The sequence below is a fragment of the Pteropus medius genome, unplaced genomic scaffold (assembly GCF_902729225.1).
Source record: "Pteropus medius unplaced genomic scaffold, Ma_sr-lr_union100, whole genome shotgun sequence".
NCBI lineage: Eukaryota > Metazoa > Chordata > Mammalia > Chiroptera > Pteropodidae > Pteropus > Pteropus medius.
The window spans coordinates 3893428-3912877 of NW_024352947.1; the positions used below are offsets into that span (position 1 = coordinate 3893428).

The 19450-nt window shown below is 48.1% G+C and overlaps 1 protein-coding gene across 1 annotated transcript in view; it reads left to right on the forward strand.

Moving 5' to 3' along the window:
- RYR2 (ryanodine receptor 2) overlaps positions 1-19450 on the forward strand; it is a 535670-nt gene that overhangs the window by 350202 nt on the left and 166018 nt on the right. Inside the window, exons 32-39 of the mRNA XM_039850351.1 lie at positions 884-1044; positions 2834-2993; positions 3339-3425; positions 6578-6804; positions 10363-11143; positions 13341-13541; positions 17561-17666; positions 18950-19093. Of these exons, the coding sequence (XP_039706285.1) occupies positions 884-1044; positions 2834-2993; positions 3339-3425; positions 6578-6804; positions 10363-11143; positions 13341-13541; positions 17561-17666; positions 18950-19093 (1867 nt within the window). The remainder of the gene's footprint in view (positions 1-883; positions 1045-2833; positions 2994-3338; positions 3426-6577; positions 6805-10362; positions 11144-13340; positions 13542-17560; positions 17667-18949; positions 19094-19450) is intronic.

Sequence of the window (19450 nt, forward strand, 5' to 3'; positions counted from 1 at the left end):
TGTGATCATCCTATTCAGCACATTTGTTTTTAAAATAATTCTTTTCTTACATTTTGGGGACTAAAACGTTGAAAAATGTATGTGTATTTTGATGCGTATCGTAAAATAAGAGTTATGTTAGGAAAAATGTCCTTAACGGCACCCTTAATCCTGATTTTACTGTCCCGTTTCTTGAAAAAATTTGAACTCGTGACTTAAATTTTACAGATATATAGAATTTCCTTTACCTTAGTGGTATGTCTAAAAGAAGATCATTCATTATACTTGTTAGAAATCAAGTTTGCTGTCTGCCATTTAAAAGTTTCAAGACAACTTTTCCTAAAATGCACATAGTTGTGTTCCCGTTGGAGCGCCTCCGTGTTTAAACTTGGTTTTCCCCTATTACATCTGAGCTATTTCAAATTAAGTTTAAGTTGGGGAAATATTACACATTAGCAACAGGGAAGACAAAGTATATTCGAAGGTGGGCGACAGGTACAAACCTCCAGCATAGGTTAGCACAGAAGCTTAACTGGCTAATAGTTGATGATTTTAACTCAAAAATAAACTGTCGGTGTACACGTACATACGGTATACATGTTACGTGCGTACACACAACATACGTACATACACACTTGGGAGTATAAAAGGCCTCAAATCATTTAGCATGCTCGCTCAGGTAGAGTCTTCTCTCTTTTCCCTATTATTTCTGATTTGGTTCAAGATCTCTGTTTTAAGATTTTTCTTACTTTGCAGCGTCAGTCCTTGGTGCCTGTAACATTTTAATTAGGCCCAGTGATTTTAAACAAAGAAATAAATGTATCCCTCGGCAATTCAAAGACGTTGCCAGTCGGAAGTGTGTTCCCTTTTCCTTTGCCAACCCCTGGTCTCGCTGCCTTGACAGTACTATTACTCAGTGAGAATCTTTCCTGGACAAGAGCCGGCCAGCGTCTGGGTGGGCTGGATCACGTCCGACTTCCACCAGTATGACACGGGCTTCGACTTGGACAGAGTTCGCACAGTAACCGTTACTCTGGGCGACGAAAAAGGAAAAGTGCACGAAAGGTCAGTTTTTCTCAGTTTTTTTTCTTTCTTTCTTTCTTTTTTTTTTACATAAATGACATCTGATGAAAGTGTCGATAAACTCAGGAATTTTTTTCTTGGAGTTCATGCCCAGCATAATATTTCTACTTAGAGGGACAATATACTCAAACCCTTACTGCCATTGTCCTTTGTGTTGCTCATACAAGCCAGTAAGGAGTCTGAATATAGTAAAAGTGAAAACCGTTATACAGTCAGAGCAGTGCGTCTTTTTGGGTAATAATCACATACTCGTCCAGGCGCCATCGTGCGTGACACGCAGCTCGGGACGCTCAGCCTCTGCGTTCGGGATGAGGACGGGCGAGGTGAGGGAGTTTGCGTGTGGTCTGGTGCGTGTCTCGGGAGCTGGTTACGTGGTGGGAGACAGTGTGAGGACGTGATGGGTTTACACCAAGCGGACGCATTTGTACTCAGACTGAGGACAGTGGGTTCTTTCCCCAGCTTGGCCATTGACTCGCTGTGTGGCTTTGGGTAAGTCAGTTACACTTTCTGTACCATCCCTTTTTCATTTGTAAAACAAACCAAACTCAAGCCAAACCTTCAAAAAAGCGAAGAAAGCCATCTTCCTTGCAGAATTAGACAAGAGAAGATCTGACCATTCGCATCCACCTTTTGTGCCCATGCATCCTCTCTGGCCTGCTGCGACAGGTCTCGTAGAAGTAGTCCTCCATACGTTGCTTTTCTTTTATACCTGCACCTCATTTTTGGTGACCGGAAAGCTCACTCTCCTGCCTTCAGATTTTACACTTGAACTTAGCCCTTGAGACGGTGGGCCTGGCAAAAATCCCCAGTGAAGAATGCTTCTCGTCAGTATGGGGGCCCCCAGCCGCCTTTCTCCAGGAATCTTCTTGGGGGGACAGATCTGACTTTCAGAGAAGGTGACAACGTAAGGAAATAACTCATAGAGGGATGGGCTACCGGATAGATGATTTCGGTGTAGGAACGAATCCTAGGGAGGGGTTGTTGAATCTTACATAAGTGGAGCAAAGAAACACAGCCGGCTTCGGATTATTCAGAAGCTGACCACCTCACCTTCTTGTTCTTTGCCTACCTTTGGCCTTTTTTTTTTTTTTTTTGGTCTCATGAGTATATTTGCTGTAGAGTGTCAGAGAAAGCGGGAGTAAGCTAAGTGCCGTCATCTCTGCGGAAGGCCTTAGCGAGGGTGAAGCTCAGGCGGGGCTCCTTCGTCAGCACCACTGGTTCTGGGTCTGTTCTGGCAAAGCCCGCCTCTCATAACAGATCGCTGGCGAATGTCCATAAAGGGGCATCTTTTTAGCCAACATTTAAACATATCGAATCACTGATGGCTCACGGAGAATCTGCCTAAGGACATGAATAGGGTTTTGAAACGAATGTTTCTCAACTCAGAACAAGTGGTTAAAGAAAAGATTATGAGAATGAAAATTACAGATTTGGATGATTATTAAATAGTTAAACTTCTTTGAACCGCAGAAGAAGGGCCAGTTTGGTTTGAGTTCTTGGAGTGAAGACGCAGGTCAGTTCTTACTTGGTTCCAACTCGTTGGCCCGTCTCCACCAGGTACGAATTTAGGGACACGTGAGACCTGAGTCAGAGTGTCCACTGAAGTCAGCGAAGTTTCGCTCAGAGTCACAGACTCGGGCCATGTGCACCCCCATCACAGCATGAGCTTGTTGCTTGCGCAGCATAATTTAGGTGTAGTTTGCAAGATATCCATGCTTCCTATTACATCTGCGGTTGTACAAAGATAAACATGTTTTTTTTTGAAATTCAGCATCAAACGCAGCAACTGCTACATGGTGTGTGCAGGCGAGAGCATGAGCCCCGGGCAAGGACGCGGCAACAACGGGCTGGAGATCGGCTGCGTGGTGGACGCGGCCAGCGGGCTGCTCACGTTCACGGCCAATGGCAAGGAGCTGAGCACGTACTACCAGGTACCGGTCACGCAGAGGGAGACCTTCTTACCCGTTAGAGGAAAACACGTTTTGTAAGATTAGAAAGTGAATTAGAAAAAAATGAAAACGAACGTGGCTTGACTATGTGCTTTTACTTTGTCTGAATAGTAACTGTGCCCTAAAGCCTTCAGAGCAAACAGTGCCTCCTTCAGGAAATGTCCGTGTGGTAGCGAAACGCAGCGCTCCAAATAATTACCAAGAGACGGTGCCCGTGTGAGAGAAAGGAGAACTCTCTGGCCCTCCGCGGGCGTTCTTTAGTTGTTGGGAAGAAAATACGTTTTTGGTTCCTGTACTAATAGTATCCAATTCATTGGTTTCTTTAAGGTGGAGCCGAGCACCAAATTATTTCCTGCGGTTTTTGCACAAGCTACAAGTCCCAATGTTTTTCAGTTTGAGTTGGGAAGGATTAAGGTAAGAGAGACTCATTTTGGTTATTATAATTGGGTTGTTTTCTATCAGAGAATAACATTTACTTCTTCATACGTAAATCCAATATTTTCTTAGTACTGCCATTAATCATATCAATTGTTTTTTAAAAGAAAGCCTTGCTTGAAGATTCTATAATCACTTTCAGGTCACTGGGGGAGCATAATTAATTGGAAAGGGCTTCTCTTTAGTCATCATAAATATCATTGCCAGTAAAACGAGGCTTATGCAGAACAAAAAAAATGCTAAGTTACATACAGCTCAGTGATCACTGAGCTCACGGGCCAGAAGCGGTGAGGCTGAGCCGCACTGTGGAAGTGTGAGGACAGAGGCGCGCACGGAGCGTCGGGAGCACGGGCAACGGCACCGCACGGAGCGTCGGGAGCACGGGCGACGGCACCGCACGGAGCGTCGGGAGCACGGGCGACGGCACCGCACGGAGCGTCGGGAGCACGGGCGACGGCACCGCTAAGTGGGTGGGGCGCGGTGGATCACATAAAGCTAAAAGAAGAGGAGACGTTTGTGTTGAGTCTTAACTGTGGAACAGGAGACGTCGGGGTGCGTGGACCAGGAGGGGGCGTCTTGACAGAAGATGAGAGAAAGCAAAAATCCGTAAGCACGAAAGGGCTGCAGGCTAAGGAATTCAACGTGTCTGTAACAAGGGACGCCTTCCGGATGGGGCCACAGAGGAATGTGGGTAGACGTGGGCCAGATTCAAGTTGAAAGGCCTTGAACGCTAAGAAGTTAGCACCTATTATGTAGACAGCGGCCACCCACAAAAATGTGACGCAGGGGATTGAGTATAATCAAACCGTTTGGGAGAATATATTAATGGTCAATGGGGAAAAACACCTGCTCTCACAAACGAGAACAGGCAGTGACAAGTCGGCACCGCCAGCGTGGTGCCATCTGCGTGGGGCGAAGTGAGGAGAGCCCGGAAACCCGTCGTGGGGAGACGGTGAAGGCGTTTTAGAGGAGAAATTAATAGAATTTGATAGTGAATTGGACTAATGAGATTTGTCGATGAATTGGATTCAGGTGCTCAAGGAGAATGAAGAATCGAGGGTTACTTTAAAATATCCAGTGTGGACGATGAGGGGATGCTCATGCGATCCCAGGGAGAAGAGCTAGTTGAAAGTCGGAGAAAGGAATCGGGTACATTTTGCAGTTGTGGACGTGGAGATGCCAGGCACACACCAGGGCGGATGCAGTAGACAGTTCTACCAGGCTGGCTCGGCGACCTTGGACATGTTTGAAACCACGTGAGCTCAGTTCCTGCCTTCGTAAGTGAGGTTCCCAACCACCCCAGAAAGGCCGGTGCCATACGGGCTAAAGGAACCCATTACAGAAGGGCTTCAGGGGCCTTGCCAGAAGACTGCAGAATGGTGGGAAAGTCTTTGTTATAGTGAATTCAAGATGGAAAGTACGAGAAAGGGGGCAGCAAGTTTAGATGATTTTTTTTTTTTTAATTTGACAAAACTGGTAGTTTCTCAGAACTCCAACGCGTATATTGGTTTGTCCGACATTTTTATTTCGGGGTTTTACAGGTATGGCAGACCGAATGTGTTCAGACCTGGACTGCCTGACTGTCACTCGCCCCTCCTCCCGACCTGATGAGCTACATACTCCAGGTCATTTAATAGCAGATCCGGTTGCTCAGGCCCCAAACCTCGAGTCATCCCCGACGCCCCTCCTTTCCATTTGGAGCCCTGGTTCCATCCGCCAGCAAATCCTCCACCCTCTGACCGCCCGCCACGCCCCCGCCGCCTGCCACACCGCCCGTCACCCTCGGGTTCCTCGGGCTGCCTCCTGGGCTTCCGCGATGCACCCTTGCCCATCTGTTTTTCCTTCAACAATCTGAGTGACTGTCGCTACCTTAAAATATCAGTCAGTGCCGTGCCACTGCCTGAAACCCAGCCTCCTCGTTCCCCGGAGAGTATCCCTCCGAGGTGTCCTAATGGCTCTCGGGCCCTAAACGGCCTGGCATCCCGACTCCGACCCCATCTCCCCAGCTCTCTGCTCTGTCACTGCACGTCGGCCCCTGAGGCGCGGCGGGCAGGCTTCCTCCTCAGGTCCTTTGCGCTGACCGTTCCCTCTGCGTGGAAATCTCCCCCCCGCCCCCGCCACCCACCCATATGCACGACGTTCCGCTCCTTTGGGTCTTTCCTTAACTGTCACCTCAGTGACACCTGTTCTGACCATGCTGTTCCTTATGGCCGCCCTGCGTTCTGGTTCCCGCCCGTGTTTGTTAGTTCCCCCATGGCCTCCTTTCTAGCAGACTGTTTAATCTACTTAACGATTGTGTTTATGTCTCCGATTGAAAACATGGGAGCTCTGCGAGGGCATTTTGTCTGTTTTGTTTCCAGTCTCTAAGATGGTGCGCGGCTCCCCCAGTCGCAGACGGGACAGGAAGGAGCGGGAGGGAGAGGCTGTGTGCCGAAGGCCGCAGAGCAGCCCGAGCGCAGCGGGGGATGGGACCGTGGCGTTTAGGTTCAGAAGGGGGCGGGTGGTGTCGTGATCACAGCGGACGAGGAGGCTTTGGCAGCTGGAGACCTCGCTCTCCTGAGACCGGCCTGAAGGAATCAGGTGGCTGAAGACGTGCGCTGGTGGACAGGAAGGTGGGGAGGAACGGAGCGTGTCAGCTGATGACGGTCAGCTCCGTGCTGTCATGTCAGCTGATGACGGTCAGCTCCGTGCTGTCGTCTCTGGTGTACTGCTGGGTACTGAAACTTGGCAAAGCTGATGGTGAGCGAGTGTGTGGTTTATGGACGAGTGGGTGACAAAGGACAGAGAGAAATGGGAACGACCTCTGATTCAGGACGTTTGGCCCTGGGCGTAGCTGCAGACTTGCCGCGTGTCCCCGCGGGCCGGCTTGGTGATGAGACGCCGGCCATGGGTCGCACTTGGCTGCGCTTGCATTCTCGGTGTGCCGGGGTGTGGGGCCTGCGGTCCCCACACCTGCGCCCACGGCGTTTTCTCCGCCCGTCCTCTCAGGGCCTCCTCCCGGGCTTTCCTTACTTCTCGTGTTGACGGCGCCGCTGTGCAGCATCTCTCGCCTCCCCTGCCCCTTCCCCGGGCAGAACTCGGGTGGCCGCGCCCCCGGGAGCCTGACCAACGCCTCTCCTTCTGCCCCCCAGAACGTGATGCCGCTGTCCGCGGGGCTGTTCAAGAGCGAGCACAGGAACCCCGTGCCGCAGTGCCCGCCGCGCCTGCACGTGCAGTTCCTGTCGCACGTGCTGTGGAGCAGGATGCCCAACCAGTTCCTGAAGGTGGACGTGTCGCGGGTCAGCGAGCGCCAGGGCTGGCTGGTGCAGTGCGTGGACCCCCTGCAGTTCATGTCCCTGCACATCCCGGAGGAGAACAGGTCTGCCCCGCGCCGTCGGTCGGGGACACTCAGCGAGACCGCTGTCCGGGGGTGGCGGGGCGGCGGGGGGCGGGGGGGACACACAACGAGGCTAAAACACGTGTCACGGCTCGTGGCGACGGCGACGCCATCTCGTACGTTCCAAGTGTAAACCTGTTCCTCAGCCACTTTGTTACTGAAACGAAATCTCTGTGCCGTGGTGGAGGAGGCCACGCGGTGGCGAACTGTCTCCTTCCGCCCGCGGTTTCCTTCATGGCCACGGCCGGGGAGCCCAGGCAGGTGCCCCCGCCGCTGATTCGCGCCTTAGAGTGACGCGGGGGCGCAGGGGCGCAGGGGCGCAGGGGTTGCAGACGGAATGAGTTCACTGCGCACAGCCGCATCTGACAGATGAGAAAAAGTGAGACCCCGAGACGTGAATGAAGGACGGTTGTGAAAATAAGTTGAGGGCTTAGGAAATCTGGGCAGGTGAATTTTTTCGTGTATTACATATTTATTTATATATTTTAAGCGAAGTAATTAGAATGATATATCATTTATAATGTTTAGATGATTGGATTTTATTTTAATTGCCTTCTCGTCTTATGGGCGAAGAGTTTTAGTGGAAATTTACATCTTACAACGTTTTAAAGAAATTACTCAACAACCCAAAGAAACAACATTTGTGAAGGAATTTTTCTTTGTGAGGGGAAATATTTTCTTGTTTCTTGGCAGAGAATTTTAAGATCGTAATTTAATGTCATCATTCCACAAGCATAGTCCAAAATATGCTCCCATCCTAGTAATTTATAACTTATATTAATTACCTGTGACAAATGAGTGGAAAATTTAAACTCTTACTATAAACCATAGAGAATTTGAATCAGTTTCCAAAAATATAGAAAATGCAAATCATAAAAATGTGTCATTGGAGTCAGGTTGCAGAGAAGGTAAGGATAGGCAAGAAACAAAGTGAGGTACGGCTGGTGACAGTCGTTCATTCCACACGGCTCTGCGTGGTCGGTAAAGCCACGTCCCCCATGGGTCTCATGCTTCCTCAAAGCCAAAGGACAATCTGATGAGTTTCAGAATTGATTCCAAAAGGGAAGTGCCAGCTATAGGTGAGTAGAATCTTCCTCTCGTGTCCCCGTAACATGGCAAATCATATTTAAAACTTTGGGATGGTAGTAGATGTGCGTCAGGCCTCTGTTTTCATGGCACATATCATGGTTCATAATTTGCTTTTCTGGTGGTTTCCCTCCGCAACTGGAGAGTGAGCTCCCTTCGAGCACGAATTGTATCTGTATTGCTCACTGCATATTACCAGTGTGCAGTGCTTCAGAGTGTGAGTTGTGTTAATTTTTACTGCAATAACAACCCCAAATCTTAGTGGCTGCAAACACACTTCTGGCTGGTGTTACGTGAGGCGGCCCACTGCAGCTCTGCCCCAGGCGGGGATGGACCGTGGGTTTGAGACCCTAGCGACAGGCAGCCCTGATCTGGGACACACAGTGTCCAGGGCCAACGACGATGTCCAGGAGGGCGAAGACACCTCAGGCCCCTAAGAGTTTCTTTTCATTTGTGGCAGGTATCATCTCCACTTAGATTTTATTGTCCAAAGCCAGTCATACAATCAAACCCAAAGTAAGCAGGGCAGGTAAGGGTCCCCATCTGCGGGGAAGAGGAAGATTATTTACTGACACATGTGATCCACAGCAGGTGCTAAGAAGGTGCTTATATTTGACATTGTCCTTCCGACAGATAAAATAGTGAGCTATTTCTTTTGCCGTCCTCCTATTAAAGCCAGAGTTCACCCCTATGACCACGAGGGTTGGTGCGGGAGACAAGCTAAATTACTTGAGGTATGTGCTTTTGTTTGCCTTGAGCTAAGTGTAAAGTGATAGGATTTAGGCTACAAATCCTGCAGAATTCTCTTGTTCATCCATTCCTCAGACATGTACTAGTACCCACAGTGCTCCTGGCATCAGGTGCAAAAAGGTGAACAAAGCAGATATGACCCTTACCTTGAAAGACTGTTGTAATAGGGGGAGAGGAAATAACAGGTATCATCAGGTGAATAACGGGCGGTGGGTTGGGAGTGACAGCAACAGGGTAGACTGTGGGGTCCCTATGTGCTGCCTCTGACGTTCTGTGAGCGAGGAGCCGGTAGACCGAGTGTGCTCTCCGTGGGAACCTCGAACGCAGATCCTGCGCTGCGGCAGTGCGCATGTTCACGCGTGTGACTGCCATTCTGGCCGAGGGGTGGGATCATAGTCTTCCCGGGAGGTCCAAGATCCCGGCTGAGACCTGGCAATCATCCTCCACCACACACTGAGGGAGAGACTTGCTCAGTTACCCCTTTCCAGGAACTGGGTGCTGGCAGCGGGGCCCAGCAGCTGTATGGTTTCCTAGGAAGCCAGGTGCTGCACGGGGTGGCTTTATAATGCAGGAAGCTTCTGAGTGTTAGGAGGTGGGGTCTGGACAAATTCTGTACCATCAAGCCACGATGGCTTTCTGTACAGTACCTGTGACGTGGAAAGCATAGGGACAGAGGATAGGCATGAACAGGATAATAGACTACCTAGGGTAGTGACAAAGCTTAACAATAAATAATCACTAATAATCGCTCAGTACCTACTGTGCACTAGGCTGGGTGCTGGGTGTGGATATCGATATGAATAAATATATAATAATCCCCTGTTCTGATGAACTTCCATTACAGTCTCACCAAGGGTGCCTTTCTAGATAAATGAGATTCCCGCGATCATGAGCACAGTGTCACCCATGAACAGTCTGTATAATTTAACTAGTTTAGAAAAATTAGCACGCGTAAAGGAATTTGATAAAAAGAATGTGTTCTTAAAATGGGCTCCATCCTAAAAGGAAAGACTTTAGGCACATTCCGGCCATAGTTTTGAGGTTTTATGTGTCGAAAGGGCCTGCTATGTGCAAGAAACAAAACGACCCGAACTAGGTGGGAATCTGGTGTCGTCTCAGAGATTTTCTAAGGTGAAAATGTCACCGTAGGGTTTGCTTCCTGAGCGGCAGGCACTCACCCGGTGGAAACCAGGGAGGCACTGGCCTATGTGCGTGTCTGGGAAGGACGTTAGAAGGTAAATTATGTGGGAGACATGAGCCCGTCACCTACTTCCGACTGGTTAGACGGGTGGCTAGTCATAGGCCAGAGACAAGGGCAGCGCGCCGACTCCTGAATCTAAGGCAAGATCTTCTTGCTTCTGGAACCTAGTCAGCCAAGGTGGGAAGGAGGCTCAGGGTTTTCCTAGGAGTGCCGCACTCGGAAGGGAGGGGTGTCCCCTGCTTCAGATTCTGACCCAAGTGTCTGAAAGGGGTGCCCGCAACGCTGAAGGGAGCCTGAGCACGAGTGGTGAGTGGTGGGAAGTTTCAACCTAGAATGCTGTATGGAAGAAACTCGTAAAACATGTCGAAGTGGGTTTTAAACAAGCTGTGCTACCGCGAAACGCCACGGACAGGACGAGCAGGAAGCCGGCGTCCGCGCCCGCGCCCGCGCGCTCCCGACGCCCCGCGGCGAGGGCGCGTGACCGGGCCGCCTCCCGCCCGCAGGTCCGTGGACATCCTGGAGCTGACGGAGCAGGAGGAGCTGCTGCGCTTCCACCACCACACGCTGCGCCTCTACTCGGCCGTGTGCGCGCTGGGCAACCACCGCGTGGCGCACGCGCTCTGCAGCCACGTGGACGCGCCGCAGCTGCTCTACGCCATCGAGAGCAAGTACATGCCGGGCCTGCTGCGCGCCGGCTACTACGACCTGCTCATCGACATCCACCTGAGCGCCTACGCCACCGCGCGGCTCATGATGAACAGCGAGTTCATCGTGCCCATGACCGAGGAGACCAAGAGCATCACGCTCTTCCCGGACGAGCACAAGGAGCACGGGCTGCCGGGCATCGGCCTCAGCACCTCGCTGCGCCCGCGCATGCGCTTCTCCTCGCCCAGCTTCGTGCGCGTCAACCACGACTGCTACCAGGACAGCCCCGAGTTCCCGCTGGACACGCTCAAGGCCAAGACCATGCAGATGCTGACCGAGGCGGTGCGAGAGGGCGGTCTGCGCGCGCGGGACCCGGTCGGGGGCACCACCGAGTTCCTCTTCGTGCCGCTCATCAAGCTCTTCTACACGCTGCTCATCATGGGCGTCTTCCACGGCGAGGACCTGAAGCACATCCTGCAGCTGATCGAGCCCCGGGTCTTCACGGAGGCCACCCCGGAGGAGGAGTGCCAGGCGCGGCCCGGGGAGCCGCGCGCCGACGACGCCAGGCCCGAGGGCGCGCGTGGGGACGCGGCGGAGGGGCTGCTGCAGATGAAGCTGCCGGAGCCCGTAAAGCTGCAGGTGAGCGGGGCCCGGGGGCGGGGGTGGGGGCGCAGAGCTCGGGATGGCGCAGGGCCAGGGCACCAACAGCAGTTGGTGCGCATGTGCGCCTGCGTAGTGGTAGTTGAGCTGTCCGTAGAAGTAACTGACGTCCCGTTGTTTTGGGACCCGCCAATCTAATTTTCTTACATTTGGAATGGAATTAATAAATTTCCCAATTGAGTCAGTTGGCTATTTAATAAAAGATAAGTTTAGTGTATTTGTCTAGGTGATTTCCTCGGCCAAGTATGTCTGTGTCATACACGTCTGCTAGTGTGGCCTGTCGCTGTGTTTCTCTGTGTGTATGTATATTTGTGTGTATGTGTGTGAATGTATGTTTATGTATATGCATATGTGTATGTGTGCATGTGTGTATTTGTGTGTGTGCTTGCATGTGCGCGTGTAGATGTGCGTATATGTACGGTGGATGTGTGCGTGTCTTTATTGGTGTTTGCTTGTGTGTCTGTGTGTGTGAAAGGAGCTTAGGGGGTGGCCTCTGTCCTGCCAGCTCTTCTCCCTCCGACGCATTAGCCATTCCCGTGTGTCTCGTTTCTGCACATGCACCTTTTGTTGGGATGCGTGGCATCCAGGCCCTTCCTGCCCCTGCCTGCGCGTCCACCCTGGGCTGCAGCAGTGACCGTTCTCAGAGGCAGACATTGCTGCCCCTTCCTGCATGTGTTCCTGAAGAACTGGCCTGTCTTCGTGCTCAAGATATCTGAGGACCCTTTCTTCAGCCTCTTTGGTCCTTTGGGCCTTTATGTTTTCATCGTTGGCTCCTGCTTAGCTCTGCATTCCTCAGTCAGGTTCCTGAACCAGGCACATGGGGGAGGGGACAGGTGTGGGCCCTGCTTTGGTGAAGCTCACAGTCCAGGGGAAATAAGACACTTACTGATTCATTTCTTTTAAAATGTTTCACTGCTAATTACATTAAGTAATCTGAAAAAGTAGAATGGATTACTCGAAGAAAGAACATTTAGACTGGGCTGCTCCCAGGGAGGTGAGGGGAGGCCTCTCTAAGTTGAGGTCACTGCTGAGCTGGCGCTCAGCTGGTGTGGGGAGCGAGCGGGAAGAGTGTTCTAGGAGCTTCTCACTCCGAGCACGTGGCACCGCAAGGTTTGGAAGCAGGACAAGGACATGTGGCCGCAGCTGAATGAGCTGAGGAGAGAGGGTAAGGCAAGCATAGGGCAGGTCATACAGAATTCAGCTGTTTTCTAAAACCACTCAGATTATGGATTTTGAGTTTTAGACTAAGTTGAATTAAAGTGACTGCAGAATGTTAGCAGGAGAATTTTATTCTAAAAATCTCCGTGTAGCTGCTGTGAGGAAAACAGACAAGGAAAGGGAGGGTGGCCCAGTGCCCACTGAGTCGGCAGGCTGTCACACAAGCGCAGATCCAAGGGGACAGTGCTTCCACTAGCGTGGGACGAAGGAGACGGAGGACGTGGGGACAGACACCAGGGCTGCCTCAGAGCCAGCATCGACAGAAATGCGCCTTCTGTGGATGGTGACACGCAGGGTTTTAAAGTCCTTTTTAACACTGCCTTGTATTTATATCACAGTTGGTACTAAGTGTATTTAGAGGTTTTCCTAAACTTGGGCATGTTTATACCAACTTACTGTATTAGTTAAAAAGCCTTTGGCCTTTGTGTAGGAGAATACCCAGCTAGCCATTTAGTGAATAAGCAGCAAAACCACTTAATTACATGTGAAGTCCAGAGGCAGACAGTTCTAGAATTGGTATAGTAGCTCAGTGATGTCATCAGAAACACAGATCTTAATATCCTTCTGTGACCTTCAGTCTTTGGTTCCCGTCCTAAGGTGTGTTACCTTGTCTTCCTGCAGTGATTGTGTCCTTGACCCAGTAACACTCATTTTGAGAAGAGGGTGTTTTAGTCACCTGTTCTTAATGATGGAAAACTTTTCTCAGAAGACCCCGGGCAGACTTCCCCTTATATATCTCATTGACTGGTGCAGTGAGTGTCCACCAATGGGACCTGCATCTGTCATTTCGGCTTAGGCAAATTCTATTCCATTCCCTGGGGCTCCCTGCACAAAGGCCGGGTTTTGTTCGCGAGGGAGAAGGATTGGCTGCTAGGCATCCCTGCCGCTGATTTTGATGTCCATTAACTATGTCAAGATGCAGGAATTAAAGTTAGTGTCTTCTGAATTGTCGTCTTAGATGTGCCTGCTGCTCCAGTACCTCTGTGACTGCCAGGTCCGGCACCGGATAGAAGCCATCGTGGCCTTTTCGGATAACTTCGTAGCTAAGCTCCAAGACAACCAGCGCTTCCGATACAATGAAGTTATGCAAGCCTTGAACATGTCGGCTGCACTCACAGCCAGGAAAACGAGGGAATTTAGGTCACCACCTCAAGAACAGGTACAAGAATGTGTTGAAAATTATTCCTTTTTACTTTGGGTTTTGTCATTGCACAGTTATATCATAAATTCCCGAAGAGCGAGGGGTCCTGCTGCACACCGGGCTCTGGGCCCCGGGGCCATTGCTGGAGAGAGAAGTTGCTGCCACCTGAAGCTGTGAGAACTGGTGACGTTTCGCTGGGTGACACGTGTGGCAGTGGGGGGCGGAGACCTTCCTCTCAAAGGGCCTGTGTGGACTTGCCGCCTGGATGCACTTGCTCTGAGCTCCAGCCCCAGGGACACGCAGGGAGGTGCTGACCGTGGGCTTCCAGGCGAAGGTTGGAGGGGCCACTGGCCCCCGGTCACAGGTGCAGGCAGAAGCCATTGTTCCTAACCCTCCTGCAGACACAGGTGCCATCATCCTGGGTAACACAGGTCGCTCTGCCCAGGGTATTCCCTGAGGCCCCACCTTTCCCAGGAGGTAGGCCCCCCAAGCCGCTTCAGTGACTTGTTCTATACAAATAGGCTGTCCTGGTTCCTGCTGAGAACTTTCATAAAATCTCTCAAAGGCTCAAAAATCCCAAAGAAACAGCATCTGGCCTCGGTGTTCCCTGTACCTCTTGCTGAGCAGCCCCAAGTCCTGCAGTAGTGGCAGCAAACCTCTATTTCTGACTTGTCCCCTCAAAACACCTATAAGCCCAGCACGGGTGCCAACCACATGTGAATTGCTTGGTGACCTTTACCAGGTGGCCCTGGAGGTGCACAGGCTGCAGTTGAACTTGGCCTGCAGCTAGACCCATCCCAGGTCTGTGCCAAGGGGCCCAGAGCACACCTACTACCTAAGGCTACTCTACTAAGACCGGGAGACTTAGGAGCCCTACCTAATACATAGAAACAGACACAGGGAGGCAGCCAAAATGGGGGGACAAAGAAGCATGTCCCACATGAAATAATAACAAAGCTCCAGAAAAGGAATTCACCAAAATGGAGACAAGCTATATACCAGACGCAGGGTTCAAAACACTTCATAAAGATGCTCAGTGAACTTAGGGTAAGAGTACATGAATATATGAACTCAGTGAGAACTTTAACAAAAAGATAAAAAACATAAAAATGGAGATGAAAAACCTACTAGGAAGCCAGTAAGAAATGAAGACTATAATATCTGAGCTGAAGGGTACATTAGAGGGAATCAGCAGAGTTAATGAAATGGAGGATTGAGTCAGTGGCATAGAGGACGGGGTAGGAGAGGGCACCCAAACAGAACAGCAACAAAAAGAAAGAATCCAAAAAAAGTGAAGATAATTTAAGAAGCCTCTGGGGCAACATGAAGCATAACAACATTCATATCATAGGGGCACCAGAAGGAGAAGAGAGAGAGCAAGGAATTGAAAACTTATTTGAAGAAATAATGATGGAAAACTTCCCTAACCTGGTGAGGGAAATAAATATACAACCCCAGGAAGTTCAGAGGACCCCAAACAAGGTGAACCCGAAGAGGCCCATGCCAAGACACATCATAATTCAAAGGCCAAAGGTTAAATTCAATGAAAGAATCTTAAAAGCAGCAAGAGAAAAGCAGTTAGTCACATTCAAGGGGATGGCCATAAGACTGTCAACTGACTTCTCAACAGAAACTTTGCAGGCCAGAAGGCACAAAATATTCAAAGTGATGAAAACCCAGGACTTACAACCAAGATTACTCTACTCAGCACAGCTATCATTTAGAGTCGAAGGACAGATGAAGAGCTTCCCAGACAAGAAAAAGCCAAAGGAGTTCATCACCATGAAGCCAGTATTACAGGAAATGTCAGAGAGGCTTCTTTAAGAAGAGAGAAAATACGTATCAAAAGCCTAAAGAATGGCAACAACTACATATCTGTCAATGAGTACTTCAAATGAAAGAGAATTAAATGCTCCAATCAAACGATATGGTGGCCAAGAGAGTCATTTCAGATTCAAAGACACACATGGACTGAAAGTAAAGGGATGGAAAACGATATTTCATAATGGACTTAGAGGGTACTGTGCTGAGAGGAGTAAGTCAGATAAAGACAAATGCCATATGATTTCATATACGTATGGAATCTAACGAACAAAATAAATAAACAAACAAAAAACAGAAACAAACATAGATAACAGAACATTTTGAGGGTTACCAGGTGGGAGGAGGATTGAGTGGGTCGGTGAATAGTGGGAAAGGGGTTAAGAAATACAAATTGATAGTTACAAAATAGTCATTTAGGTATAAAGTATAGTATAAGGAATATAGCCAAAAGCATTTTAATAACTACGCACGGCGTCAGAGGGGCACTGGATTTATTGGGGTGGTTATTTTGTGAGTTACATAGATGTCTTATCACTATATATGTTGTACACCTGAAACTAATATAGTACTGTGTACCAACTATAACTGAAAAATAAAAAATGTTATTAATTAAAAAAGCTCAACAAATGTAAAATAATTGGATTTTTTTCATGCACAATGTTTTTTTCCTGACCACAGTGGGAGCAAATTAGAAATCAACAACAGAAAGGTAACAGAAAAATCTTCCAAAATGAAGAAACTAAACAATGCACTTCTAAATAATCAATGATTTGAGGAGAACGTCTCAGAGGAAATTTAAAAATACAATGAACTGAAAGAAAAATACATTAAACTGGTTAAAGAAATGCCGAGAGGGAAATACTTAGGTTTAAAAAGAGAAAAATACTAAAATTAATGATCTAAGCTGCCATCACAAGAATTTAGGAAGGAAAGAGCAGAATAAACCCAAAGCAGCCAGAAAGAAGGCAGTAACAGCTATCGAGGCAGACAGAAACCAGTGGACCTGAAAATAGCACAATTGAAAAAGAATGAATCCCAAAGTTGGTTATTTAAAAATGTTATTAAAATTGACAAACCTCAAAAAAAATGACAAAGGAAAAAAGAGAAAAGACATAAATTACCAATATCAGGAATGAAATGAAATATCATTGCAGACCTGACAGACAGCTAAGGGGTCGTATGGGAATATACATATGTACGCATACGCACACTGTATATGTGTTTACACACTGTATGATTTCATTCATATAACGTTCTTCACATGACAGTAATACATAGGTGAAGAGCAGTTTAGTGGTTGACTGGAGCAGGGATGAGGTGCAGGCAGGCGGGAAGTGGGTGTGAATATCAGAGGGTAGCAGGAAGGTCCTTGGGGTGATGGAATTGTTCTGTGTTTTGACTGTATCAGTGTTGGTATTCTGGTTGTGATGCTGTACTGCTGTTTTGCAAGATGCTACCTTTGGGAGAAACTGGGGAAGGGTACATAGGGTCTCATCGCATTGTTTCTTACAATATTATATGCATCTACAAGTTTTTTTTTTTTCAAAATAAAAGGTAAACAAATTCACATAAAAAATTCAAGAAAGAAAACCTAAAGTTGTTTCTTAAAGGAAAATTATGAAACAGCAACAGACCTTTCTTTTCTTCATAAATGTAAAATTATTGTGTCTAAAACTAAAATAAGTGGAAGAAAGTTTCTTGCAGTTTGTTTAATTGAACTATTAACAAAAGATAGTTATCTATTATATTGCTTTTTTATTTTATTTAGATTTTTATTTCTTTATTGCTGTATCCTTCTCAATGGTTTAAAGAACTTCTCAAAACAAGTTCTTTAAATCAGTCAATAAAATGTAGAAATTAGATGGAAATGGAAGTGTAGGAGAAACAAAATAAAATAATTTTTAATTTTAGATCTTAGTTGATTTAAGAACTCTGCATATACGAGGGTCTAATATCTTGTGGAATCGAGAGAGGAAGCGAATCCCATAACTGTTTTGCATCATGTTAAGCTTTGAATGATTTGATTTATTTTGTGGTCTTGGTTGAGTTGAGTGACAGATAGTGCTTTTTCTTCCGTTGGGGACCAGTTTCTGAGCACACACAAACAGGCTTTGAACATCTTTGATTTTCACGATCTTTGCTATGTCGTTCCTGAGTCCACTTTTCTCTCATTCTCATGCTCATTCTTCCTTTTTCTCGTTCCAAATTTTCAGATCAATATGCTTCTTAATTTTAAGGATGACAAAAGCGAATGTCCGTGTCCTGAAGAAATCCGGGACCAACTCTTGGATTTTCACGAAGATCTGATGGCACATTGTGGTAAGGTCTTCTCGACCTGCAGCTCTTACTGTATGTGCATGTCCTGGCGTAAAGTAAGTATGTGTGTAAACAGGTTCTCCAGCAGCACGACGCCGGGGAATCCTTACGGTAAAGCGGTTAACTGACCTTGGTGGGAAGTCGGGGGCCAGCGGTGCGGGGATCAGCACGGCATTTGGACCAGCGTTCTCCCTCTCTGTTCCCTCTTTCCCTTGGTGGTGGGGCGTGGGCAGGGCAGTGGGGAACTGTAACCAGGTGCATTGGGCAGAGAGGTCAGTGTTGGGTTGATGTAAAGAAATTTGGTCCCAAACAGTTGTCTTTAAACTGACGGCAGGGCCACCTTTTAAGACTGGCCGAGGAAATCGGGCATTGAATTACATGTCAGTAGCCCAGGTCTATGAAGGGAATTCGCCCCTTCTCTTGTTCTAAGAACTTTTAAGATGGAATTAACGACGCGTTCTGGGCGGGGGCTCGACTGCCTTCGTGCAGTGGTGTGGGCGAAGTCTGTGTTCCAGGGAGGGAGAAGGGACTCGCCACTTCCTAAGTGACATGTGTAGCAACAGTGGTATTGTTTTTAATAAAGAGAATAAAAGCATTGCCTTGCACATTAACTCAGTTTATGCACAAAGAACCACTCAGTGACTGCCAGAAAGTTATGATGTACACACACAATACACACACACATACACAGACTATATATGCACATTATATTTCTTTACACTGTGTATATACACAGAACACATATGTATATAGTGTAAATAAGGGGACACTCTAAAATGGTAGAATTATTGCTTCAGACATAAAGCGTCCCCTGGTTCAGGATACCTAATCATGCCTGTTCTCCCTGTCTCTCAAGTCATTAAAATACTGCTGGCATTTATGGAGGTGAGTAAGGGGGACAAAGGCTTTTGGGCAAGCAGAACTACAGGCCTCGGCATATGGTACCCAATCAAAGATGTCTGGCCAGCCAAGTAGCAGAATCGATCCCGACTCCTGAGAGAGTCTTTTGCTCTGCGTTCAGTTTTGTATTTGGTGCTGACTGCCGAGGCCCCCGAACTCACAGGCACAGAGGAGAAAGAGAAAGGAGGAAGAGAGGCCAGTGAGTGAGTCTTAGCTGTGGGCGCTGTGGCAAGCTCGCTTACTCAGCGTTGTCTGATGTTTTAGACTTGGCGGCATTGCTTTCAACTATTAATGGAAAAGGTTGCAAAGCTTGAGAATTGTTTTTCCTAAATGTACTTAAAGTTTTTCTTTTCCTTTCTTTTTCCACTTTGCTTTGTTCACACTAGGAATTGAGCTGGGCGAGGACGGGTCTCTGGATGGAAACAGCGATTTGACAATTAAAGGACGCCTGCTGTCCCTGGTAGAAAAGGTGACATACCTGAAGAAGAAACAAACTGAAAAGCCAGTTGAGCGTGACGCCAGGAAGTCCTGTAAGCAGAGTGAAAGGGCACGACAAAGTGATTCAACTGCTAAGACTTATTTATTCTTTGAACTACTGTATACTATATTACATGAGCCAGTGAGAGAACTGAGTTTGCAACTTCCAAGATTCAGATTCTTAAGTAGGTGCCTGGAGCCTCCAGAAGTAGCAGCAGCAGCAAAGTGTATTTGCAGGAACAGGTGAAGAGACAGCGGCATCGTAAGGGTGGGCGGGCTGCCCAAAGCACAGAAAGTTTTGGTTTTGGTTTGGAGATTCTCAAGATAAAGTAAAAGAGAAAAATTTAGCCTTCATACCTAAATATCATGCAGTTGACTTTGACATATTCTTGCATCAAGTTAACCTTTTC